The sequence below is a fragment of the Lepisosteus oculatus genome, chromosome 20 (genome assembly GCF_040954835.1).
Source record: "Lepisosteus oculatus isolate fLepOcu1 chromosome 20, fLepOcu1.hap2, whole genome shotgun sequence".
NCBI classification, from domain to species: Eukaryota; Metazoa; Chordata; class Actinopteri; order Semionotiformes; family Lepisosteidae; genus Lepisosteus; species Lepisosteus oculatus.
This window is the reverse complement of record NC_090715.1, coordinates 9073908-9100759: the sequence shown is the minus strand read 5'-3', so window position 1 is coordinate 9100759 and position 26852 is coordinate 9073908. Positions and strand designations below refer to the sequence as shown.

Here is a 26852-nt window from a genome sequence, read left to right as displayed (position 1 = left end):
TTGTTTAGTCCAGAAATTCTTGAATGATCATTTACAATACAGTACTCACATTTTCACTTAGCTTTTTTGCTACTGTGAAGGAAGGTCGTTAGATTGCTAGCTTTGCCCTAGGCTTGTACCCCATTATCCCCGAACTGAGAAAAATTTGAAAGATAATACCTGCATTTATTAGGTCAGAAGACAAATGTTAAGCTTAATATTTAAGCTCAAGATTTAATTTAACACATACATTGCAATGCACTTTGAACAAATAAGATAGGAATGTCTATTTTATTCTAATTAAGCATTAAGAATGTGTTAAAAATGATAACTATTGGATTTAAGGTTCACTATAACATTTAACATTCTTAAAATTCATTATGAGTTTGGTGTAAGAGTTTGGCAACTTAACTGCCCAATACAAATATTCTAATTGCATCGCATGCATGTTAACCTTTGTTTCTATAATACAAAGTCTAATCAAATATGGAAATTAATTTAAAATATTTTCAAAGCAATGTGCATTGTTTCAAAACAATGAGAAAGACAGCATAGTTTGAAAAATATCTTTACTTAGTTACACAGAAGTAAAACAGTTACAATTCACAGAGATGTACAAGACATCTGAAAAGGCTAAGGAATAGTAAAACATTTGATAAAAAAAAAACATTTTAAAAGGTAAAAACCTAAAATTAGTACACCAAAGGAAACTTTTAATCTTATATCCAACACAACATCCCATGTTTTAATTATCTTTTAAATTATGCCAATGGGTTTAATACAGTGCAAAAGAATAGTAATAGATAAGAAAGAAAGAAACATGTTTATGCAGAAATATCTGAATAACACAAGTACCAGATATTTTAGATTTCTGAATGAAGTATTGCCCATTTAGGTAAGTTCTAACAAATTTAAAAAATATTCATAAAAAATACTTAAAATCTTGACACAACACAAATGAAAGCTATACAAACACTTCATCTTTGTATTTCCCCCCTGATGCTTTGAAACCTGTGGGGGCACACACTTTTGATGGTGGTAAAACCAGTTGACATGAAGAGCAACTGCTATAGGTTTGGTGCAAAACTGTCCAAGAGACACCCACTCCTCTTCTACAGTAGGGTACACATTATATGGAATTTGGCATGCAATGTAGCATGTCAGAAAGCTAAAAACATTCAAGAGGTAAAAACTGGCAATGTGCAAGTTTGGCATCATATATAGTGACAAAGTAGCATAGCTATACAATACATAATCAGGGCACTGCTCTTTAAGGGCAAATATTATATAACCCATAACTGCAGATTTTTTTATCGCTCGGGTTAATATTAAATATTATTTGCAGCAGTTTAAATCTCTTCACAGTTAAATTTTAATGGGGTGCACTGTGTAGCATACAGCTGGCGTTTGGGTTTTATTTGGTTCAGACACACTTTCGGGAGAAAGGTTCTTTTTCAGCAGATGTCTTTGCCAGCTGCCAACAGCCCTGTATAAGGAGGCTTTATAAGTCACCTGGTCCTTCTTTAAGACAGAGACTTTATTACATTAAAAACACGGGATACAGGTGGTGTGCCACAATTTGTTCTGAAATATTCCTCCACCTATACTGCAATGTAATACAAATCTTAAAAGGAAAACCATCAGGACAGAGAATTATCAAACTGACCTTAACACCAGGCACTGGAAGGGATGTCTAGTGTCCTTCTTACATTTCCACTTCTTTGAATGCTGGACACAGTCAAGGTACAGTCTACCTTCTGGAAAAGAGGCCTGAAGACCGTTAATAGAAAACTGCACGGGTACCACTGCAGGAGTAAAAAAAAAAAATAACTGTAAAATTATGACAGGCAAGAATCTCAGGACCATCTATGACAAACACCCAATCTCCCAAAACCAAGTAAAAACAAAGACATCTTGTTACTACAGGCCCCATTAAATCTAGGGAATTCCCATCTATCGAACAGCCAGCAAAAATGACCCAGGAGAAGCTCAGCTGCCGTGACCCTCGTGCCGCTTGAAGAGGTCGGAGTTAAAGTAAACGACTGTAACGGTGATGTCGTCCCTGTACATTCTGGCCAGGTCTTCGGGCAGGCTCAGGATGGTTGCCAGCCGCTCCTGGTCCATTTCCCCGTACTCATTGGTGCCGACGGCATGGCGGATGAGGCGCGTGGCGGCGTTGAGATCGAGCGAGGGGACGGCCTTGGCCCTGCGTTTCAGCAGCAGGCTCTGCATCTGCCCCAGGTTTATCTGCCGGTCACCGACTGCCACCCGCTCCTGGAACTGGACCCCCGTTAAGTGCTCAGCCACCAGCTTCACCGCTTCATCGCTACTCATCATGTCCCACAGGCCGTCGGAGGCCAAGATGAGAAATTTGTCTTTGGGCCTCAATCGGTGGTACAGGACCTCCGGTGTCACTTCCAAGTACGGAGGTGTGAGATAATTAGGCGGTGTGTAATGGTAGATATTGAGGGATTCCAGATCATAGCCATTTTCCAAGATGCTCTCCTGAAGATCTTTACTCCATTTGAACCGGACGTCCCCAAAAGCCCTGAAAGGCATCAGGAGACCTAGTAGCCTGTCATCCATCACCACAGAGTTCTCTTCCGACTTGGGGTGCTGCGATCTCACCCGCGCTAGCTCGGCTTCGTTGAGGGCGTTGTGATCGTAGGAAAGCGGGAGGGAAGACCAGCTTCCATCTTCCTCTTGGACCCCCAGGACGGCCCGACTGTCCCCTGTATTGGCCACATGTATGCCTTCAGCGTCCACGTGAGCCACACAGGCGGTGGAGCCAGCAAACGCCACCTGGATGGCGGTGTTCTTCATCAGGTCATTGTCCAGTGGCACCTGCGCTTCCAGGGAAATATCAGAGTCCAGCCTCTTGAAGGCATACTCCAAGGCATCTTTTGTGCCAAGGCCCTCACCATGATCATTACTTAGAAGCTCCTGCCAGAAGACCCTGAGGTGGTCTACGTAGAGAGAAGCAGAATCCCTGTAATTATGATCATTGGGGTGCTTGTACCACTGCAGAATGGGCAGTACTGGCTTCAGGTTCTCCATAGCGCTCTCGATCTCCTGGAGGTCCTTCTCCGACATGAGGGCCACAGCAATGTAGTACAGGAGCCGCTCGCTTACCGCTTGTGCGCAGGAGTAACCGCCGTGGCCGTCAAAGACCCCAAACATCATTCCCTTGGTCTGCAGGCAGGTGGCGGCACTACGGCGGTCTTCAATGGGAGAGTTGGCGGGGAGCTGGTTACTTTCAAATCTGAGCACTGAGCTGACACCCTTCCCATCAAATTCGGGGATTCGGGTAGACTGTTCGTTGGCTCGGAGGACGTTGTTGATCTGCACTGGAGAGAGCTGGAACTGAAGCACCTCCTGGGTGGACGAGTTCCGGACGGAATGGCGTGAGTTGAAGATGCCACGTTTGGCGTCCTTCTGCGAGAAGCAGCTCAGCAGGCTTCTTCTTCTCCATCTGCCTGCAGTGTGGTCAGGGCAGCAACATGTGGAACACAGTCTGCGCTGACCACGGAGGTAGACGGCACGACTCTTCACACACTGCAGGATCCAGCAGGACACACTATTTGACATCTCTGTCCCTGTGACGGGTGCAGCAGGCCAAGAATTTTTCTTAATGTATCCTTTTTCACAGCTACGTTTATACCTATACCCCAACCAACCTAAGAAGAAGAAAAAAAATGTCTAAAATAATTTACACAAATCTCTAACCCAGACACATTAACAGATGTATACAAGATTTCTGTTTTGTTTGCATGCAGTATTTGAGCCATGTCTATCAGATTAAAAGGACAGCAGCTGGATACTCTCTAGGCTGTCTGGTATTAAAGCTTCAGTTTGCTACCAAGGGCTCTAATGCTTTTGCTTGACCCTGGATTGTGTACCTGTAATACTTTCTGATGTATGATTTTTCCTCCACGTATTAACAACTTGATTTAAAATGTGTTTGTTGGAAATGCCACCTATAGTCAATGTTTTAAATTGCACTCTCAAGTAATTCATTTGGATGTAGTACTTTAACGCAGCCAGACAGTTTTAAAAACTAAAATCCCTAAAAAAAAACAATACTGTGATAACATGCAGGCCTTTCAACAGAGATCTCAAAACACATTCAAGAACATTGGAGTCCTACATAACAAGCAAAACAGTGCAAAACAGCAGTAGCAATGGTTAAATGTACAAACAAGATTATATAATTAATCGTAACCTTTATGTAACGATTACAGTTGTTGGGTTGCTTAGTTTACGGAAGCAATTTATTTCGACTAAGCGCGGTTCTTTCATTTACTAACGGCAAAGTAGAAAAAGAAAACATTATTCAGCTGTTGCAATAAAGTCTTCTTATAATAACGAAAAAAAAATGGTTGAATCTAAGCACACGAAAAAAACAAACATAAGAAACAACTTGGCACACTGCGCTCCAAATACCAAGCTATAATTTAACATTGCTGTTTTAAATAAGATGCATTTTGCAAATGTAATATTTGTATGAAAGGCCAGCGAAACACAGCATATTTAACTACCCTTACCTATCACAGACCGCCGAAAAGCAACTCCATCCCCAGCCAATTCTCCCACTTCCTCTCTAGTGCACGCCACTATATTGAAAAGGACCACCCCTTTGCCTTTTCCTGTGATTGGGCGACACCATATTCGTCTTTCTGAGATTGTCATCTGTGATTGGTGTGCTCCGATTGTCAGACGGAGCCTTTCTAATTCATTGCTTGGACCCATCATGTCCGAAATCACCCCAGACGTGACTTTTGTAAGACGCCACTGGTTGCCACCGACCGGTGCAACTGGTTCTCGGTTTTTGCTGGGTGCTGTGGAGGACAAATACCATTTTGTGTTGTTTGCATTGTTTGAGCTCTTTGTCCGTAGGAAAGCAAGATTAAATACTCTTGCAGCGAGCGAAAAACCCTCGAGTAGCCCTGTGAAAGTGGCAATACTACTGTATATCCCAGGCTCGAAGTCATTAGGAGTCTCATATTTAAGTTAGTCATCTACGTTTAAAAATATTTTTTTCTCTCTATTACTTGAAGAATATTGAATACTGAACCTCGCTTATTGCTATTGAGTTGTAGTCTGTCCAAACATAATTATTGGTTGCAGCTTTACAGCTCGTGAAATGTATTTAAAGATGCGAGGTGAAGTCTTTGAAAGCAATGTGTTCTACAGTACATATATACCGTTCCCACATCATAACACACTATTTGTAAATGCCATGTAAATAAGTCTCCAAAACGACGAGTGTGCAGTATACGTGTAAATCTGTCAGAAATCAGAAATAACCAATAATTACAATAATTGTCTTTTACAGCGTCTTCCACAACTTTAATATTCTTTGTGGAATACTGTGTGAACAGATTCTCACTTTTCCTTTCCTTTCCCTTACTCTACACATACTGTACATCTACTTTTTTTTTAAAATAGTGCATGATATTAAATAAGCCCCCACTTTCTGAGCTCTAGGATTTGTTACTGAACTGAACCCAGTACAGAAGGTATTCCCCTTGCTTCAACATAGAGATTTTTTCAGCTTTAGAGAAGTAGTATTAAGTATAAAGTAGTATTTTCAGTATTAAGTTCATATTAATCCACTCAGCCACAAACCAGATATTAACAGTGTGAATTTATGTTTGTGAATATATATACACAGAAATCCTCTGTATTAAAAACCCACAATTATCTCCTTTACAGCTTCCATCTCTTTCCAACCCAAGCATAGTCGAAGCTCTCATCAATTTTCACAGTTCCTCCAATGAGCTACGAGACAGGCGTTAAAGACAAAGCCCTTGAAGTGTCTGTTTGCATTGACGGGGAGTTTTCCGCTCACTGCCCCCACCGGAGCCCAACTCATCCCTCGGAATATCCGCCCCGTGAGGACCTCCTGCACCTGGGATGGCATTCCGCATGTCTTTCCATTCCATCCTTTGTATTCCAAGGACAACTCACTGCCTCTGTGTTACAAGATGAAGCTTCACCCACCAGACCCACCAGCCATTTCAGACCTGCCAGGTCGACAAACATGAATCTATACAGCCTACTTGTCTGCACTGCTCTTTACTAACCACAGGACTCTCTTTTTACTATGATGGAAGCTGCTGTCTCACCAACCAACACATATCACAGAGGCAGCGGTATCACAACAGCGCACATATACAAGGCACCTCTGACAATGTCAAGATCACCCAGAGAGCATCATGTTTGTCCAGCGGTCTCATTTATTGTGCCCTGGATGTCCAAACTTTTCTTTGTTCTTTATTTTTCTGCCGATTACATCTTGTCTCGAAGGTATTGGATGTCTCCGTGAATCATTGCTGAAATATCTTGAGCGGACTTTAGCCATTAATTATATCAGTCTGATTCAGCCCTTAAAACTGTGATCCACCTACAATTTCAGCACTCATGATGTTAGAGAAGAGAGTGCCATTAAATGATTGAGTTTACAGAATTTTGTTATTTCTGACTGCCTGCAGAAAAACAATATAGCTGCCAACTACATCATCACTATCCATGAACTACTGAAGCATCACCTTTTTTTCGAAAACACGCTTAACATTAATTAAATTATGTGCTAGGACCGTGTGTACTTTTAAGGCAGCTGAGTGGACTGAGTACATTCACTGTTGTTGTGCAACTCTTGTTATGGTGATAATGGGGTCATGTGAACAGTTGTAAATCTTTCAAAAAGAGAGAGAGAGTACACAAAGTCCCATGGGCTACTGTCTGAGGGACATCTTTACAGGTAGATTTTTGTTAGCAGGGAAACCAATGAGCCTTGGATTAATGGCTGAATGGAACTTTCCAGTTAGGAATATTCACAACACAATACATGCATGGTAAGCAATTTGAGATTGATGCCTGTTGTTTCCAGGAAACAAGGCAGATAAACAATATTTTTACATTTCCTAATTTTGTACATAGTACATTCCTGATACAGCTTCCTTCTTGGGAACGTCAGTGGTTCCAAATTTGTTTTATTTATTGTAGTAATTAAAAAAAGATGGTACTTGGATTACTTACATTTCAGAAGCTCCACTTATTGATAATTCCAGCACCTCCAAATACAGAACAGGCCCATGTTATTGGTGCGTAACAAAAATGTTGTGTAACAATGTTATTTTAATGTTGTGTTTTTCACCACATAAGAATTGTTATAGCCATGAGTCACATGAAACGTTTTGTATAAATCCTAAATACAGCATTTCTAAATACAGCATACATCCTAAATACAGCATTTCTAAATACAGCATACATCCTAAATACAGCATTTAAATATTGAGCATACTTGGTACTAGAAGGAAATGGTGTCACTGCAAATAAATGAAAGGAAGAACATTCCCATGCTCTACATTTGTAGCTATATCTTTACATGGGGAGAACATACAGTACGAACACTTCATAGGTAGCACCCCACTCCAGAATCAAACCCAGGACTCCAGCCCCACGGCAGAAATGCTAACCATTGCACCACCATGCCACCCATAACATTTATCTAGGAAGTCAATTAATAGATATGTTCACTTCTTGTGAAGTGCAATCTAATTTTATTATTTACAAATTTCGATCTAAAAGAACATGCATCTGATGTAACGTTCAAACTGGTTCTTTAAAAGATGGGATGCTTTGTGCAATAGATGCTGCAAAAAGTAAATTATTTGTACATATTATCCCACAACATACATATTGAAGCAGTCAGTTGTGGTTTAAAGCAAGTGAGATACTAGAGAAATACATTTTCATACAACCAACTTTCACATAGTGAAATGTCATATCTGTTTTCTCGCCAAAGGCAAAACTGTATGTAACAACAATTTCTTGGACAGACTTCACTATATAGTAGGTGTATGGTTTTGTGTGAGATAAGTAATTTTTTTAACATAAGTGCATTGTTATGTAATAACTATGAAAACACTGTTTAAATATGCTTAGTAATTGCAATGACTTCCTCTTGCTTCCAAAAGGTAATACTGAATATCCAAAGCATTATTTCAACTTGAATTACTGCTGCCAAGGTGCACAAACGGAGAACCCACTTTTCAGAAGTGATTTTGGATTCATCAGAAATCTGTCCTCTTGCATATTTGTAATTTGATCGTACTAGACACGGTAGTTTTCAGAAGTTTTATTTTTCTGTCAAAACTTTGATGGAGGTTGAATGACAGAAACAAACAATCGAAAACGCTGAAAACACCTGAAGAAGGCTCCACAGCCAATACATTGTGTTTTCTTTCTTCTTTTTTCAGCAACGAATTAACCTATTACTTGTTACTCTACTGATATTGTTTGTCTCTAGGTCTACTCCTCTGTTTTTGGATAATTCTGTATAATTGGATAATGGATAATTTCTGTAACCAGAAATTTTAAAGTTGTACCATGTATAAAATAGAATTACACATAATTATACTGTTATGGTAATGACTAAGGAAATATACTGTAGCTCTGGGTTAAAGAGGGAGACTCACTGCATTTTAAATTTCATTTGTTCTTAAAGGATCACATAATTCTAATTTCTGTTTTTTTTCCTTTATACTTTCATTCTCATATTTAGAACTACACTTTTCTTTTAAAAATCATGTTGTACTGTTAATAAAATTATTTCTCATTTAAACAACTTTGTATACATTATATAATACCCAGACCTATGCCTTAGGTTCTTTCTTTAAGAGATCAAAAGACACCCACCACTACAATCAATAGACCTGTCAGGTAATCAATAGAATGAGAGCAGATAAGACTTCAGTTGATTGTTGATACCTTTCCACTACCTAGTGTAACCTTTGCTGTCGCTCCCTGAAACCCCTACATGTGAAATTATTATTCTTTTTTACCCTCCATAGTTTCAAAACAACATTATAAGGCTAATATTTTGAATTAATGAACAACATGTTATAAATGCAGGCTTCATGAATTTTATTATTTTAGGGTTTACATTTATGGATGACCTTTTATTTAGAGAAAGAGGAAGTTTCTTTAATGCAAATATGCAATCAAAATAACAGTAATGCAATGTGGGACTGTATTTGAAATTTTAAAACCTTGTGCTTGAAATTGTGCTTGAAAACTGAAAAGAGTCCTTATTATGACAGTGTTCATGGACACAAAGAGGATCTCTAATACTTTTTATCTTTTTAAATACAGCATCTTGTTCAATCAGACATTATGTTACTATGTACCTTACATAGAGTATACCTTTAAGTATTCTTTAATATAGCTTTAATATATATAAATAATATAAAGGACTATTTCCTGGTATTTGTTTGGTAAAGAACTTGCCACGTATATCTATAGCTTCCCCCCTTTGAACACTGAAGAAAAAGAAATACTTTATGAACTGAGTTTCAACCCATAAACTTCAGACTGAATGAAAAATTCAGACGGGCCAGATCAATGTAATATTTAGTACATAGGTAAGTGACTGGAGTCAATGTGAGTCTCATCTCACATCAACTGGCTCTCTTTATATTCCTGCCAATTTAATACAATGCATACAATTTTCACCCATTTTGCAAGTATTTTCACATTGTAATTAATGGGAAACAAAAAGACTTTAACTAGTAGTGATAATTAATAATGAATTAGAATAGTAGAACTAATTATTAAAGAAAAAATACAATGTTCATTACAGATACTTCAAATTATTAGATAAGAAATCATTTGAGCACAAGTACAAACAGTAGTTGGAGTTTATGTAGTAAGGGTTTAAAAAATCAATTCCTACAGTAGTAAATGATCACCTAAAATTGATTGTATTTCTGTTTGTAACTGACTAAATTAAAACCTAACTTGAGCAAGTAGTAAATTTGTAGCTGTTGTTCCTCATTCCCCAGCCCAGTTCAATTGAGTTGGGGTCAAAGTCTAAAGCAGCCGGGGATCACTCACAGAAACAAACACAGAGCCAGACTATGTTCTTCCCTCTCAGAGCTCTGTTTTCGTCATTTTTCTGTGACAGAACAGGACATACAGCACAGGCAGCACATCCCATACACCACAGGACTGATTCAGTCAAAAAAATATGAGAGAGTGCCAGGCCTTTTTTAACTGGGCCCAGGCGTCTGTGAGAAATGGAGTTTCCCTTTGTGGCCTGGGGTTATTCTCTGATTTTAGTGAGGAAAGTTACTGGACACATTTATAAACAAAATACTGTTGTATGTATATATACATATTGTACATCTGTACTGTTGCAAACATACAATAGGTAAGGTAAGGTTGACATTAACGCACACTGGGCACACATATAATGTTATTTATATTATAAGCAGTGAGAATACAGGATTATCAATTGTTTGAGTAGCATTGTTCCATGGGATAACAAAATAGTGAGCTAAGTCTGGTGATTTCAGAAACATACCAGGTTCACTATTGTGTTTAAGTTGTGTTAAAATTGCCCAAACAAACTGATTAAGAATATTTTTAAACAGCCATTCAAAAGAAATGATTTTAATGAAGGCAAGAACAGAAAAATATAGGATTATTCCCCAATGCAGTAACAAAGCTGATACAGGCATAATTAAAGGTGGCCTGTGTTTGAGAACTGGACCCAGAGATTGAGATGTTCTGCTTCAACAATTAATTAGTCCAGGGAAAGAGTAGTCATATCAGCCCAGGACTGTCGCATCTGTCTGATCCAACTTCATATTAATTTGCTGACTGTAATGGCTACAGCTCATGAAGTTTCACGCTGTCTGCATGAAAATGAATCTGAATTCTAAGGTAAAACAGGGTTCGCAGAAAGATGAAATTGCCATCTTTTACGGGCCTGAGGAGGTGGTGGTGGAGAGTTTTGGTGTGTTTTTTTTACCAGTGAAAGCCCCTGACAGAACTGATGAATGATGAGAATGGGTGTGGAGACTTCAATGGCGAGTGTCAGGCAGTGGACGTGTGATATGTGATGATGGGGAGAGGAATGTCCTTTAACAGTGGCACGCCTTTGGTTGCAGATTGACGAAAACCTTATTGCCTTGCAAGGACACTTTGATGAAGGCCTTAAAACAACAGCTCTCCCATTTCTGCAAGCCAGAAATGGCTGATCCAGCAGGACAATGCAAGACCACCCTGTTCTGGGTTTACAGTGGTGAGAATTTGAGAAACCGAGTCCAATAATGTAGTGGTTCTTAACTGTGGGCTTGAAAGACCCTTTTGTCTGCTGATTTTCATTCTAACTGGGCAATTAAGCACTAGTGCTAACAGAGGCAAGTGATCTGTTTTCTTGTTTAAAATTCCTCCTCCACTTAGTCCTTGACTTCAAAAAAGAAAAAGCATAATATTTGCAACATTATACTATCACCTCTCAACTTGCTAAGAATTTGCTCCCTTTTTGCAAAGCTCTTAATAGGCAACTGGTGTATGATGAACACACACAGCTGGAAATGATGTACATCAAGTAATCAAACACCCCAACAATGAATATTTATTTCCTTCTGCTTAAGCTCACTTGGGTACTTAACAGCTAACACCCCTGGATGAGGGGAGATGTGGAAGGAGAAACAGATGACAGAATAAATAAAGCAGAAAATCACCCATGAGACCACCTTACTAACGCCATCAAAAACAGACAGCTTCAACTGCTTAAATTAGATACAGCTGCACAAGAAGAGCGCTGGATTATCCTACAGCAGACTACCTTGGAGCAGATCAAGTCGATATGTATGCAAATCAGGGCTGTGATAATGCTCAGTGAGGTTATACCACTATGACTTGGATGTTTTGTACCCTCGCCAGGTGTTTACCAGGAAGTATATGAGTGGAATGATATACAACAGGCAAGCACAGTGGTGTAGTGGTTAACATTACTGCCAATGGTACTGGGGCTGGGTTCAATTCCCAACCTGAGGCAAAAGCTGTGTGGAGTTTGTCGGTTCTTTGCTTTGTTCTTGTGGCTTTCCTCCCCCAGTTCAAAGACATACTGGTAGGTGAATTGGTCTGTGTGTGTCTGTTTCTGTGTGTGCTCTGTGGCATGTACAGGGTGCATTCTGCCTTGTGTCTGGCCAGGCACTGACTCCTGCATGACCCTCATTTTGAAGAAGCAGCTAGAAAACGGATGGATTGATATACAATATGTTTAAAATATTTGCTAAGGTCCAATGGACCTTCTTGTTGTATATCAGTATACAACCCACGTGTAACAACAGTGGGAAGCTTAGAAGTTGGCAGTTTATTAAATATTCACTTTTTGTTTTTTCATGATATTTTAAGTTTTTTAATCTCTGATTAAACTGGCAATTACAGTGTTTCTTATCCTGCATGGTTGTCAATTATTGGTTATCGTTTTACCCCCGGTTTAGTTTAGAAAACCACGAACTGAATGACTGTATCAAGGCGTTTAAAACGTCAATCCTAAATTTCGTAACCTTTGTCCTCAGTCCACCACAAGATGGCGCCATCAACATTTTACCGACATCCACCTATTTGCAATAAGGGTTTAGTGCAAAGTCTGATACAGTATCAAGGAGAGTCCTTGCTCTGTGGCAGGGAAGCGGAGCACCTGCACAACCGTAGAGAGAACATGAAAATTTGCCCAGGAGCTTGAATCGAAGCCAGGACCCATAACTGTGAGGCTGCGCGCTTACCTTCACAACCCTATACTGACCATTCAACGCGCATACACTTCTCATTTTCTGCCTCAAAGTACTGTACCTTTGAATTTTCTACCCTGCCTTTCAGCAGGTGAAATGCAACAAAAGTACCACACAGCAGAATTTTTATTCTTCTGTGTTTACCCAAGTCAGCAGTCTTAATTCCCATAGGGTGCTCTAGTTTGTTTCAGTTCAGCTCCTTATACGATAAAATGAAATTACCTGCAAACGGATTTTCCCCTCGTCTTCTTGAATGCTTAACATCTGACTACTTTAAAACAAGAGGAGCAAGAAAACATCGCTGACACATTTCCTCCTTATATTGGTTGAGCCTTTTCCGGATTGTGTTTTTGGTTAACAGCCAAAACTATGCGTTTCTCCTTCCTATTTTGTCGGAGTGGAATTAACCTTTATTTGATCCTTTGCAGCCAACGCACGATGACGCAGCTCCAGTATTTGATATGTTTGATTCATCTGACCCTAGGAAGGCTGAGATGGAAACTGAATCATAACAACTAGATTCAAATGCACCTGAAAAGAAGACTCTGAGGGCTCTGTTGTATACAGTATGTTGTTCAGTAAATGGCACACTTACATAAGTAACTGGAATGCCATAATGATAAGTAATTGCATATTCTGGTGTGCAGTCACGCTAAGATCATATAATCACAATCTTGGGTTGTTTTATCCTAGATAGACTAATATTATTTTCAACCATCCAGGTTCACATCAGCACCACCCAACAAATACCCTACCCAGAATTCTGCAAAATCTTTTGTGACACAAGGCAAAATGAGAATTAAGTCATCTTTAACATCATAAAAATTAAGAGGGGTCATAGAACTAGAACCACGTAGAACTGCACACATTGTACTTTCTGATTCATACATTATTTAAATAAAAGAATATAGTTTGTGAAGCATAAGTGCATTGATACCAATAGGAATGTGCTCAGTACTGGTTTATATCCATTTCTTTTAAATCCTTATTTGACATGCCTAATACTTTATACTTTATGTTTAAGGTATCAATTACTGTAAAATCACCCAGAACAAAGCATCCACTTTGTCAGTAAAACTATTAAACTGCTTCATTTAAAATTAATGGCTGCAAGGGGTTCACAAAGCACACTTAATACAATATGAATGTCCATGGCAAGTTGAAATATGACACGCAAATCGGTTATTCTTATTAGTCACTAATAGTTACACATGTTAAATTCCATGTTTAAGGTTTGTCAGAAGCAACTGTGAATTCCATGATACACTGAGACACAGAAAAAGTTTAATTCAATAAATATTTATTATAATTATTGCAAAAACAAAATAATTCCTAATATATTCTATAGAATTGATCAAATTGAGTTTTAAATATTTTTTTTTCCCATCTCGATCCCAATATGAGAAACTAAAATAAAAATATCTTCTCTTTCAGCAGCTAGTGCCCGTGGTGAGAGGGCAGCTCTGCCTAATAACTCCACAGCATTTCTTATAGAACATAATTTAAAATGAAATGCCAAAACGTCCATTACGTGATACAGTATAAAGAATTAAGAAATATTTCTGTCTGAGCTCTTGCGAAATTGCAACACATTTATCATGTTGACCTTCATCTTAACAATGGCCTTCAGTTACTGAGTAACTGCAGCTTTCTGACTACAATGATGAGCTCTTTCAAGTTACAGCATAACTGCACAATTATAACTATGCATTGTGATGATGTCTGCAAACATTGTATGTCAAGGCAATGGAAGATAGTGACACAGTGGCTCTACTCCAGCTCCTTGCCATCAGACTAATAACAAATGATAAGCTGCATACGCTAAAGTCATGCTAAGACCACATTTTAAATGTGACTTTAAGTGATTACAACAAACCATGCTGCCTTGTTTAAAGCAATCAAGTTTTAGTAGCTTTGTTCTTCATTACCTGTTTAACAGAAAATATCTAATCTGCTCCTTAACCTTAGCTATAATAAGTCTTTTCCCATTGTGTTTTATGCTTTACTAATCAATATAATCAATAATATCTCTGACTTGTTGTTCTGAAGACATTTTTATCACCCAAATCTAAAGGAATGCTCACCATGTTCTTCATGTGTATTGAATGTATGGCTTTGCTTAGCAATTTTCAGGAGCATAAACCACAATGCAATAAAGAATGTCAATTCAGGATGAATGGGAATAAGCTGGGTCTGTCAGTATTATAATAATAATAATAATAATAATTACACTTATATAGCACTTTTCTGGACACTCCACTCAAAGCGCTTTACAGGTAATGGGGATCCCTTCCACCACCACCAATGTGCAGCCCCACCTGGATGATGCGACAGCAGCCATAGTGCGCCATGGCTGTCCAGGCTCACCCCTGCTTAGCTTCGTGGGTTGCCAGTTGTGAGTTGCAGGGTGATATGGCTGTATTTTAGTGTAGTCTCAATGTCAATGAGTAGCAAAGGTTAAGGAGTTAATAAAACCTGATCTTGTTAGGCAACATAAGATAAAAAGATAAGGTTGTGTTACAAATTGATGGCGCAAATATTCAAAGACATCCCTTAAAATCAGACAAATGATTAGGGATATAGCACTTAGTACTTTACATGATAAGACCTGTATTTTACACCTTACTATTGCAATGCTTATCTTTAAAGTGAAATATGCATAGTAGTAAAAAGAAAAGAAAAACTACCTATTGTTTTCCAGACTTTAAATTGGTAGCTTCAGAATATAAACCTCAAGGATAATAACGGGCTTGGATCAAACCAAACAATCTACAATCTGCATTGTGAAGCATTATTTGAAGCAGACAAGCAGGGTTTAGAGAATGGCCATCAAAGTTCAGGCATGAGTCTCAGTTAAGTTTCATGTACAGAGTGGCTATTAAGTGACTACATGTATGTAATTTCTCCTTAAGTCCCACACCTTAGGCCATACTAAACACATTGAACACACCACTAGAGTCTGCAGATGTTTTTCACTATGGGGTGCAGCTTTGTTCTCCTAGAACTGAGATCACAGAGCTATCAGGCTTGTCAGATGACCTGAGAAAATGTCCCCAAACAGACATTCTGTCCAGGATTACATCATGTCCATGTAGTTCTACAGCAATTATTGTATTATAGGAGCAGCTTTATATGGCTTTCTTTATGACAAGGTGTCTCAAAGAGTTTCTAGGATTCATGTCACCCAATGACCTTTCTTAATAACCATCCATAAGACCAAGTCTACCATATATTAAAGTGCTTGGAAGCTATTATTAACAACGCCAACTGATAATATAAACATACTACAAGGAGTAAACCTCAGCAAAACGTTAGTGTACATTTTCAGTGCTTAAGTAACACTAAACATTTTATCATTCTCTTGTTAGGGAAACGGTTCTGCTTGACGTTCAGAAGAAAGCTATTTTAAGAACTGTTATGTTTGCCAGACTTCACACACACCATGTTAATGCAGGCTTCCTCAGTGTATGGATGCAGGAAATACACTTGTCATCAGCGCACGTGTGAGCACTGAGGCTTATTATGGTTGGAGCGTTCAGGTCAGAAAGGATGAGGGAACATTTTAATCCCTCAGTATTTAAGAATGATACTGAAGCCATGTGGAGTAAATTACTCTCCCTCCAGAACAGAACTTCCAAAACAAACGTCCCACCATTGCTTTCCTTTAGATGAGGACTTAATCACACTGCGGATATTTCAAATCACACAAGAACACATGTTCACAAATAGGAGGTTTTACCCCATGGGGTAGGCCAAATACAAAAAAACAAGATATAGTACCTGACTTGTCTCAGTAACCCTTACATTAATATGGCTGTTTCAAGCTGATCATATGGCGAGCAGGAGTGTGACCTGCTGGTAAGAGAACAGCTGCCAAATTCAGTTCCACATGTGGGTGAACTGCAGGGCACATTAGGCGGAGCTGTGATGTCATTGTGACTCACGTTGGAGGTCACGAATATGATGAAAGATGTAAGACTGTAGGCCTCAATCACAAAAGACAGTGTGCACCATAGCTAGTAATATGCCCGTGGATATAATGCACTTTACCACATAAAGACATTATGTGAGTCTTGTTTTTGTTGCCGTTGCGAAGCTACTGCATGAAGGGCTGTTCTTTTTCACAATGGAAGGCTCCAGGCCGGAATGCATTACCCAAATAGTGATCGATGTTTGTACAGATCTGGAATTGATGTTGAATGTTCTGATGTGGAATGGAAGAACAAGGTGGAGCCTGCAGGCCCGGGCTTTGGCTGTCCTCTATTTAAAGGAGGCATAGACTTTTCTGCCATTGAGAGGCTGAGGGGGCCTGAAGTTATCTACCATGCGCTGCCTCTCCTCTTCTTCAGATGTGAACAGCAGCATTCTGAACTTTTCCATCTGTGGAGAGAAAGAAGGCATGTGTCTACTGAGCACCAGAAGAAACATTTGACTTTGTATTTTAAATGAAACATACATATTTTGGGTAAATCAGTTGTAATATGTAACGCAAATTACATTTCACAAAGTGGCATCATTTTGATTAATTGATCATTTGTGATACAACACATTTATTTTGACTGTTGCATAAGCACTAGATCACCTCATTAGTGAGAGAGTGGAGAGAGCTCATGTGATGAGGTTTTTTAACCTGTTTTATGTCAAGCCTGGTGAAAGTCAAGAAAGAAAAACATAGAACAAAGTTGAAATGCCCTCCTTATCAAAACAACAATGACTTAATGCCATTGGCCTACTGGAGCAAAACCTCAGGTAGACTCAACAGTTAGTGGAACCAAGTCAGTTTTGGTGATGGATCAAGGTGTTGTAGAAACTGTGGAACAGAATGATATGCCATTTGTTGGTAAAAACAGATTAAACAGATTATTTAAAGTTTTAACTAAGGAAGTGAGTGAAAGCCTCAAGCAATTTTAATTAAATTTGGAAACAGCAACAACTCCAAATAAGAATAACACCAACAATTCCATCTCAAAAACACAAGGAGCTTGTCACAGCTAAAGGCAGGCATGCTGGTCTTTGCACTTTTGTTGGCAAGACACTTGATCCTTCTCAGTCAGAAGATGGATGTCCCACCATCTAAAATAAATTTGATCAAAGAGACTATGATTTCTTTGTGTCTGGAAATAATAAAATATCCAATGAGATTTATACAGTGTGCCATGTTGTCCTTTTTGATTACTATCAGCACTCCAGTCTACAGTAAGCTGTCTATGTGAATTGGTTTCCCTCATTTCTCTTTATGCAGTGTAGATCCTACTATGATATGGATATGGGTAATCAATAAGTCCATTATTAGAAGCCATTATAAAGCACTTTTCTTGTCCTCAAATAGAAAAGCACTGTATAATAAATGTCAACAGGTTGTTGACAACTATCAACAGCACTTGAGTTCAAGTCTATTCTGCTTCACAAAACAACCCAAGCCAAATTCTAAATGCAAATACCACGGATGATTAATATTTAACATGTAAGGAGCAGAGATCTCAGAAAATGAGGAATCAGAATCGTCTTGTACTATTTCATCTTTGAACATCAAAACAGTCATAAAAGTGCTTGTGCAATCTGATTCCTGGAAAACATTTTTGCTTAAGTATCAAGAAATCAGAAGATTGGAGCAGGGAGGATTTAGGCATGGAACCTGTCCAAGACTTACAAGAAACAAATCCACACAGCTAATTTTGAGTCAGGCAACAGAAAACTTTACCTATCACACAAAGTAATGTACAGTATATCAAGCAAACATGTATATTGAAATCCTGATAGATTTTTGCCAACCCAAGGTGAAGAGCTGTAGAGAAGAGCAGGTATTAAAGAAACGTCTTATAGATACCACAGTATAAGGTATTCGCTAATAATGGTACAAATGTTTGCAGAAGGATATGCCACTTCTAACATTCACCGCCTCTGACATATATTGTTGATATGGGACTGTAACTCCATAATTCATATAGTTTTAATAGTCCATTAAACAGCATTACCAAAAAGGACTTCATAGACTATAGTGAGTCCGGAGTGCCTGTAACAGTCATAGGAATATATAAACCTCAAGATGTTAATTAGATTACAGTACATCCACAAGTCCATTAGTCGCAATTACATTTTAGAAAAGAAAGCACTCTGAACCTGCAGCTCTCAGAATCTGATTTGCAAGGGTAGCATTTTACTGTGCTCTCCATGAACTGTAAACAGACATCTCAAAGAGAATTCTGTTTTCCCCCCCATATAATAAGAATCTTGAAAAGAACATCTCTGTGGGTTGCAAACAGGTTTCAATGAAATTAACTGTCTTGGCAGATTTTGAATTTTTATCAAGGGCATTTCGCATTCTAAATTAAACAAGTCCTCATCTGTTTTCAAGAAAGTATAAATTTGAAATGAGACTGTTCAGTGTTACTAATTTGAATAAACCTTTTTAATTAAAACGTATAGATATTCTAATTAAACTACAGATCAATAATTGTACAAGAATAAACAAAATATATGAAAAACGTATTTTTTATTAAAGTTCATGTCCCTGTTCACGTAATGTGCATTTTGTCAGTGCTGTAGCCTCTATCTTGTGTGCAAGATTGCAGAGCTTAGTTGCCGTGTGTGTAAAATCCAGGTTGGTGTTCCTTAAAATGATCGAGGTGCCCACCTGTTTCTCCGAAACGTGGATGGGCTCTTTGAGGACAATCCAGGTGACACTCTCATACAGTGGAGGTGTGGTGAGTGAGCCAGGGTATGTCCAGAAGTTAAGACTGTTTGGCAGAAGGCACTTAGGATTAAAGCCCTTGAATCCTGCAGCTGTTCCCTGAGAAACATAGAAATCCAATCAGATTTTTTGTCTCTGAGTAACAGAATAATGCATTTAGCAGCAGAAAGGAATTCAGAAGGACGAGAAGAAAAAAGAGAAGGTATAAACCTCATTTACATGTAAGAGAAAGCACCTACCTTAAACCTGACCATATATAAAGCATCAGTTAGCTTGTTTAAACTTCTGTGTTCATTCCCAGTCTGAAACAAACAGAAATAAAACCATTAATTCAGAAGGCTCTTTCGCGGTCTCAGTATACATGCAACACATAGCTCCACCTGCTACAGTACAGCCAGAACAGCTCATCCGGCTCATGCAAAGAGAATAAATTAGGGCACTTCCCAGCAACCTCTCCCCCCACCCACCTCCCTGTCAGTGAAGACAATGTGCTTCTCACCTCTAAGAAAATGCCAAGGACAGCCAAACCATCAGGGGCTGATGCTGCCTCCCCGAACGACTTATATTTGGCAGCATTCCAGTGAACTAGATGAAGCTGTGGAGCGAAACGCCACAAATGGGTTAGGAAGGAAGCGTTTTAGAAACAAATAGGTTCAGTGCATTTTAATTGTGTGTAATAAACGAGAAGAAAAACCATATTGCGTGCTGTGAGAATTCTGTAAGATGATGCTTTATTAATACAGTAGGATAATTTTGGGGGATAGGAAAGTGCATCTCTGAAATTGTTTTTTATGCTGTAGATCCCATGTAGAACAGTTGTTCTGCTGTAGTTTATTTCCAGGTCCATTCGTTGCTCTCACCTCAGAGACGTAGGACTTGCCGTTGACAGTGTGCTCGGAGCCATGACTGCCCTTCCCCCCCCAGTGGAAGTGGAACTGCTTCAGTCTGTAGGGGGCATCCAGGGGACCTCCTTTGATCACTGCCAAGACAAATCACAAAGCTGTCCTGTCATTCTTTCGCTCAGCGACAGATAGCACAATAACAATTCAGGGAATCATCAGCAGGAAGGAAGGGTGGCTCAATGCTTAGCATTGCTGCCTCACTGTCCTGGGGCCCCGAGTTCAATTCCTGGGGTGTCATCTGTGTGGATTTTCTGTGTTCTCACTCTGTTTGCATTGGTTTCTTCCAGTTGCTCTGCTTTCGTCCCACAATCCCAAGACATGCTGGTAGGTTAATTGGCTTCTGGGAAAATGGGTCCTGGTCTGAGTGTGTGTGTCTGTGCCTGCCCTGTGATGGCCTCGCCCAGGGTGTATCCTATCTTGTGCCCATTGCTTACTGGGATAGGCTCTGGCTCCCCTGCCACACTGAATTGAAAGAAGCGGTCAGGAAATCGATGGATGGAATCATTATCATGCAGGGGAGTTTTTCTATGGGTTCATTTCAAAGATTCATCACGGTACTCACCGTGTTCAAATAATTATACAAAAAGGTCTCCTTGGAGTCCTCCTAGTCAGCATTTGCAAAGTTTATCTGACAAAAATATTTCAGTATCAACTTACCTTAGTATTTGCACCCTGAAATTGTTTTTCAAGCTCATTGGAAGTATCTTTATAGTTTGGCACAATGATCAACACCAGACAGTCAAGAGAACAACGGAAAGGCAAACGGTCAAAGATCCAAGTACAAGACTGAACATCTTAGACACCTGATCTAAATTCCATTCAAACGCAATGGTTGGCCCTAATGGATACTGGGTTCTCAAGACACACAGCAATCGAAAGGGAATCAAATTAGATTATTCTTTATTGCCACACAACAATAGCTGGTGGAACTTGTTATTGGTACAGCAAGAGCACAGATGAGAAATACAAACAACATATACAGTACAGTATAAATTGAAATAAGACAGAAGACAGATAAACATCACATACATCACATCGCCACATACATATGTAAACAATCACTTCTATTAGACAAAAAAAGCCATGACAAGTATCACTTAGTCCATCGATAGCTCATATAAAAAGTATTATAAAAACTAATATGGACACAGTCAGTAGTAATCTACAGTAAGTCCTTGTGGATGTGCATTGTTTTACTTCATTTAAAAAATATAGCTAATAGTTTTATTAATAGATCTTTTCAGTTAATGTTTTAACAGAATATAATTTTTATGACTGAGTTATTTTAAACAGGTAATACAGAAAGCATGAAGCAGCAAGCTGACACTGAAATCAAGGCCTGCAGAGTTGCCAGCTATTCAACTGCATTTCAAGACTTTTGAGGACATATGTGTGGAATCAGACCAAACCCTCCTGTAAAATACGCCAACACTCTAACATAAGAAAAACCTAGAGTAATCTGCATGCTGGAAGAAAGGTAATAAATAAGATGAGGCCCATCTATCCCATCTGATAGTTAATTGATCCAAGGTTTTCATCCATCTGTCTCTTAAAAGAAGCCAGAGTATTGACTTCAACAACATGGCTCAGAAGCTTTTTCATAACTCCCAACATGCAAAACACTGTTGTTGCTGAAATAAACAAACTGTAGAAGCCAGTATTACCTTATTTAAGGAAAAATACTTCCATACCAAATCAAGACCTTTCAGTGATACGTCTGAACGTCTGATTTTTTATACAGCAGCAACTTAACTTAGCAAACCATGTCAAGACCAGCACTGGTAGCAAGCTTGATCATTCAATTTATCAAAATGTATTACTTTGATATCAAAGCTTACATTAGAAATTTCAAAGCTCTTAGCTCAGTTTCAGCTAAAACCATCTTGTGTTTTAAGTCTGCTCTTCCAGGGACAGGGATTATAGGGTCCAGTTTCACATACATATGTCAGAAGACACAGTCAAAGAGCACAGGAAGGCATCATAGACAGCCACTGAGGGGACAGTGTCTATTGGAGACCCATAACCTTCTCCAGCTCTAGACCCTACGTAATCTTTGCTCAATGAAATTGACGCATGCAAAAAATTTCAATGGTTTTCAATCTTTTCCAGAAACAAGCAGGTCTTATGATTCCTTGCAAACATAGTCTTGTTTAAAATAATATGTATTACAATAATTGATCTTAAAATAGTGTGCTTTATTATGCAGCATGCAAAATGACCAGCCATGTAATTTGAATCCAGTATTAAGAGTGGTTTTGCTAGTTCCTGTTCAAGGCTTAGAATTTGCCTGAACATGCAAATTGTCTGTCTTCTGAACCTGATGATGAAGATTACTGAAATGTGTAATTTCACTGCAATGTAGCAGCAAAGGCATTTGTTTTTTTAAGAAGTCATTAATAAAAATAAATAAATAAGAAAATAAATAAATTGGGTTTAATCACTTAGGTAATGCTTTTTCCTTTTTTAATCAGAAGTTTGGTGTTGTAGATAAAAAGGTAAACAAAGGGACGTGTTACTTCAATTATTGTTGATGTAATGTAAAACACTTTCAGAAAATGCTGTAGTAATTAATATACATGATCAATCCAACTTTCTAGCCCAATCACTTCAGATCTAATTAACGTAGCCAGGCTGCACCGGTTATTACTGGGATGGGTGTATAGCCAGCTTGCTGCTGTACTGGTGTAGATGCTAAACTAAGCTCCTTATTTCTTGATCAGTGAAGATCCCCTGGCACTGATTTTAAGGGTGGAGGTGTTAACACCAGTGAGTTGACTATACTCCACTTTGCGCAGTATGGCCTCCCTGCAAGTCCCCTTTTAATTCAGTTGGTGAAGCAATTTCTCATTTCTCCATCTGATCTGCTGTGTAATGAGGCCACTGATACAGGATGGTGCCCAATCATGTGGGTCCTGCAGTTCAGTGCTGGCAGGTCCCCTCGTTTGGAAAAAACACTTTGGCATCCTTTGGAATGAAGCTATATAAATGTAATGAATTATTATTAATAAGTTATCATATTTTCAGGTACATAATTAGTGGAACAAACAATAGATTCTGTATATATGACGTATTATATTCTGAAAAGTGAATATAACATTTCATCCAATTAATAAAAAATCATCAAACCATGGCCATTAGGATGGGGCATATCTGTGTTTTGACTAGCTAGTCCCCTTTTCCTTTTCTGAGTCTACCCCCCACTCATAGTGCACTAATGTGGTCACGGTTCTATGGTTCTGCTGAAAAAGGGTTATGCAAAGTCATGCACTCAGTAAGCAAATAAAGTTCCTTGTACGCAAAAATTGGCGAACCATGCTTACCATGTGTGAAGACTTTCTTTACATATACAGAAGACTAAATCGGTATAAGGAGAAGTGTTCTTGCACTAAATTCAAAATTGTAAAATGAACACTCTTTTTATTCATTTGATATGGTATTGAGATAGATATAATCATTCAGTGAATTTGTATTTCAGAAGCACAGCTTTTGAGATGGTCTTAAAAATTCCGTAAAAAAGAATTTTGACGTTTTTAAACTATAGCTCTTTTTTACTTTTCTCTCAGCTCAACAATAGTTATACAATTTATAGGCTTTGGATATTTACAAAAGCACCTGTAGGAGTAAAGTTGACATCCACGGTCTTATGCTACTATGGTAACGGTTTTAATCATTATTTCCATGATACACAATGTCCTGGACACTGGACTCAAAATTAGTATTATCATAAGGTTACCTTATGTGGGTTGCATGTGGGATGGATGTGAGTTGAATTTGGATTCTGTTCTGTTTTATGTTGAGCAGATGTTCAATAGGTGCTTCTACCTTCTATCATTCTTTATGGCACAATCTGACATGTAAAACTCACCAGTTTTGTCATCCACATCCTCAAACTCCACCACTACAGAGTGCCCATTGTTTGAGATGTTGAGGGACGTACAACTGTCATAGGACACAGTCAGAGAGGAGAGCCTTGCATCATAGACAGCCTCTGAAGAGACGATGTCTATTGGAGACTGCCGTTTCCCCATGGCAATAGGATAGTCCCTGTGCCATTCAGAGGGACCTAAATGAGAAATTAAAGTATCATTCTTTTACTTTTACATCAAGAGGATCAATAAAGAACAGAAAAATGTTAACAATACGATTGAGAACAGTGCACCATTCACTCCTGTTCTTAGACATTATTGAAGTTTCATCTATCTTTAAGCTGTTTTATAGTTTTAATTATCCCCTTTTTGACTGTTGGACCATGGTGTTGTTCTTGACAGCCTACTGTGTAATTACTGTGAAGCTTCTATTATCAATCATGATCAGGATTGGATAAATGTCCAACTGAGAAACGGGTATGTATTTAACTTATTTAGGCAACATCCTCTTGAAAGGTCACATTGAAAATGCCTGTGTTGTTAAAATGGATCACCTTCCTCACTTAAATTTATTTTTGCCGCTATCATTAGGTTTTCTTAGTCTGTGCATTTTAATAACAGCAAAAGGAAACATTGACTTGTCCATCCATAGTTGTAAAAGGTATTTATGGAGCATAGCAAAAAATAGATAAAAGTACATGTTAATGGACAGATATACTAGAAATGCAACTGCTAGTTTCTTCATAACACTAGAAGACAATGCAGGATAGAAGACGTGTTTAGTTAGCTTCCACCTTCTCATAGAAGTGTTACAATATATTTTTAATTGAGACAATGAGAAGCGTTTACTTGCATTAGCGATCGCATCAAGAACATACATTATAGGGACTTATCAAACTTCTTGTTATTAGTTGTTATTATTTAGTGTCCAATTTTTTTTACAGCTATCATTTTAAATATTGAACCACGTGTTAGAACAAATATTGCCTCGGCACACTTATGCAATGTTAAGAGTCTTTCGGTCTGATTCGTTTGTCTTCAGCGCGTTCTGCTTTGACGTTTTAATTTTAGCATAAAAGTATCCCTACCCCCACAGAGGTTCTCCTGAGATTTTCAAGCTTGATAGGACATCATTGAGTTATCCCTTGAGAAGAACTGGGCTAATCTAGCATTAACTGTTACCTTAAGAAAAAAATAGATTAAATGTCACCTCAAGGTTTCAGTAGGAAGCTAATTTTAAAACGGATTTACTTGTCAGGCTACTGTTTTGTATTAGGGATTGCAGTTACACAGTTCAGGTATTTGCGGTTTGCAGCGACTATAGGTACAATCAAAACACCAAGGCTTGAAAATGTTTTTTTTTAATAAGAATAGTATCGAATAGAAAAGCGTGTGTCATTGCATTTTGTGATGAATCGTATTGTCAAGAACGCGTGAAAGCATAAGCTAATTAATCCGATAACAAGAATTCCTATTGAGTGGATGGAGGGATGCAACATGCCGATATTGTCGCTGATGTTACTCACCGTTTTCCTCTCCATATCCCCAGTGATGGCCAGTCATTTTGGTAATCCCTCTAGATTTCCCAAATCAGAGGCGACGTTCACATATAACTAAAGGCTTTTACAACGTTACGTCTGTGGGATAAGGCTGTGGGATAAAGCTGGAGATAAATGAGGTGTCCCTGTTTTGAGCAGGTTTTTAAAGGCACGGTGCTGATGAAGTTTCAGAGGTGTGGAGTCAGGCTCAGCGAATGAGGACTGTAAAGATCCTTCACTCCGCCCCTCGAAGATACCCTCACAGCTAAGAAGCGATGCTCCTTTTCTCAATTTTTTGTTCATTATCGTGATGCTCTGGTTCGAAAATTTAAAGACTGACCTCCGCGCGTCCTCTTCAGCGCCATACGAGGAATATCTGAAGATTTCAAACCACAGCTTGGTTAAATTTACTGCTGCAGATGCGCATTGTGTCAGCTTTATCAAAAACGCCACATAGGACATAAAGTTGCTCAGACCTTCTAGACAAATCTATTTAATTTACCGTAGCAGCCTCGGTGTGTATAGCTGTATGTTACAGACAATGTTAAACATCGGAACTGCTGTAGATTCTTGCAGTTTCTGGTCATTCAAAATCCTCCATATACAATGTAAGTGTGACAGCTCGGTCAAAATCAATGTCAAATGTCACACGATATCTTCATTCATAACTTGGAAGACTGTATTCTCAACCTTATCTTACCGCAGCTGCTATGCCATACTGATAAATATATATTGTACTCTAAATCAACGTTCTTATCAAGCACAATATAAATCAAGCAAATTACAAATTACAATATTACTCTTTTTTTAGTTCTTTTACTGCTGTTGTTGCAAGATAACTGTAGTAACTGTATAACTGTAACCTAACTACGGTTACTAAAACTTTTTATTGTCTTTCTCAGAAAATGGGTGTAAATGATTACTGGCACATGATTTAGTTTGTCTGTAGGATACATGGAAAATCCTAGCTTGTTTTTAGGAGGCTCAGTTGAGTTAGTGCAGGTTTTACACGGTTCTTGGGTGCTGAGTTCAAAAGTAGGACAACGTCTGTGTGGAGTTCTCATGTTCTCTTTGTGTGGGGAAGTGCTTTGGTTTTAGAATTAGTATTTCCTTTTCAGTAACAGAATATATATATATATTCTATATATACTTTATTTGCATCATAATGGCACTTTTTATGTCAATCATAAACTAAGCACATGGAAACTCAAAACAAATTTTACAAGCTGCCTTACAACTGATTCCTATTAACAAATCTTGCTGTTGAATATATATGTAGTGAA

At 38.5% G+C, this 26852-nt stretch overlaps 2 protein-coding genes across 4 annotated transcripts; both read right to left on the bottom strand.

Moving 5' to 3' along the window:
- Window positions 1–530: 530 nt before the first annotated feature.
- Window positions 531–12865, bottom strand: pdp2 (putative pyruvate dehydrogenase phosphatase isoenzyme 2). Of its 3 annotated transcripts, none has more exons than XM_006641358.3 (2): window positions 12795–12865; window positions 531–3656 (listed from the first exon to the last, which is right to left on the bottom strand). In XM_006641358.3, the coding sequence occupies exon 2, from the start codon at window positions 3565–3567 to the stop codon at window positions 1969–1971; it is 1599 nt and encodes a 532-aa protein (XP_006641421.3). In that variant the 5' UTR covers window positions 3568–3656; window positions 12795–12865; the 3' UTR covers window positions 531–1968. The 3 variants fall into 3 exon arrangements, with proteins under 3 accessions (XP_006641421.3, XP_015223785.2, XP_015223786.2); XM_015368299.2 differs by lacking the exon at window positions 12795–12865 and adding an exon at window positions 5678–6617; XM_015368300.2 differs by lacking the exon at window positions 12795–12865 and adding an exon at window positions 4524–5667.
- A 990-nt stretch (window positions 12866–13855) lies between these two features.
- Window positions 13856–25789, bottom strand: ca7 (carbonic anhydrase VII). The gene is made up of 7 exons (XM_006641219.3): window positions 25558–25789; window positions 24031–24228; window positions 20124–20242; window positions 19763–19858; window positions 19503–19565; window positions 19207–19362; window positions 13856–16952 (listed from the first exon to the last, which is right to left on the bottom strand). Exons 1-7 carry the CDS (start codon window positions 25592–25594, stop codon window positions 16833–16835), a joined length of 789 nt encoding a protein of 262 aa, XP_006641282.1. The 5' UTR covers window positions 25595–25789; the 3' UTR covers window positions 13856–16832.
- Between the last annotated feature and the right edge of the window lie 1063 nt (window positions 25790–26852).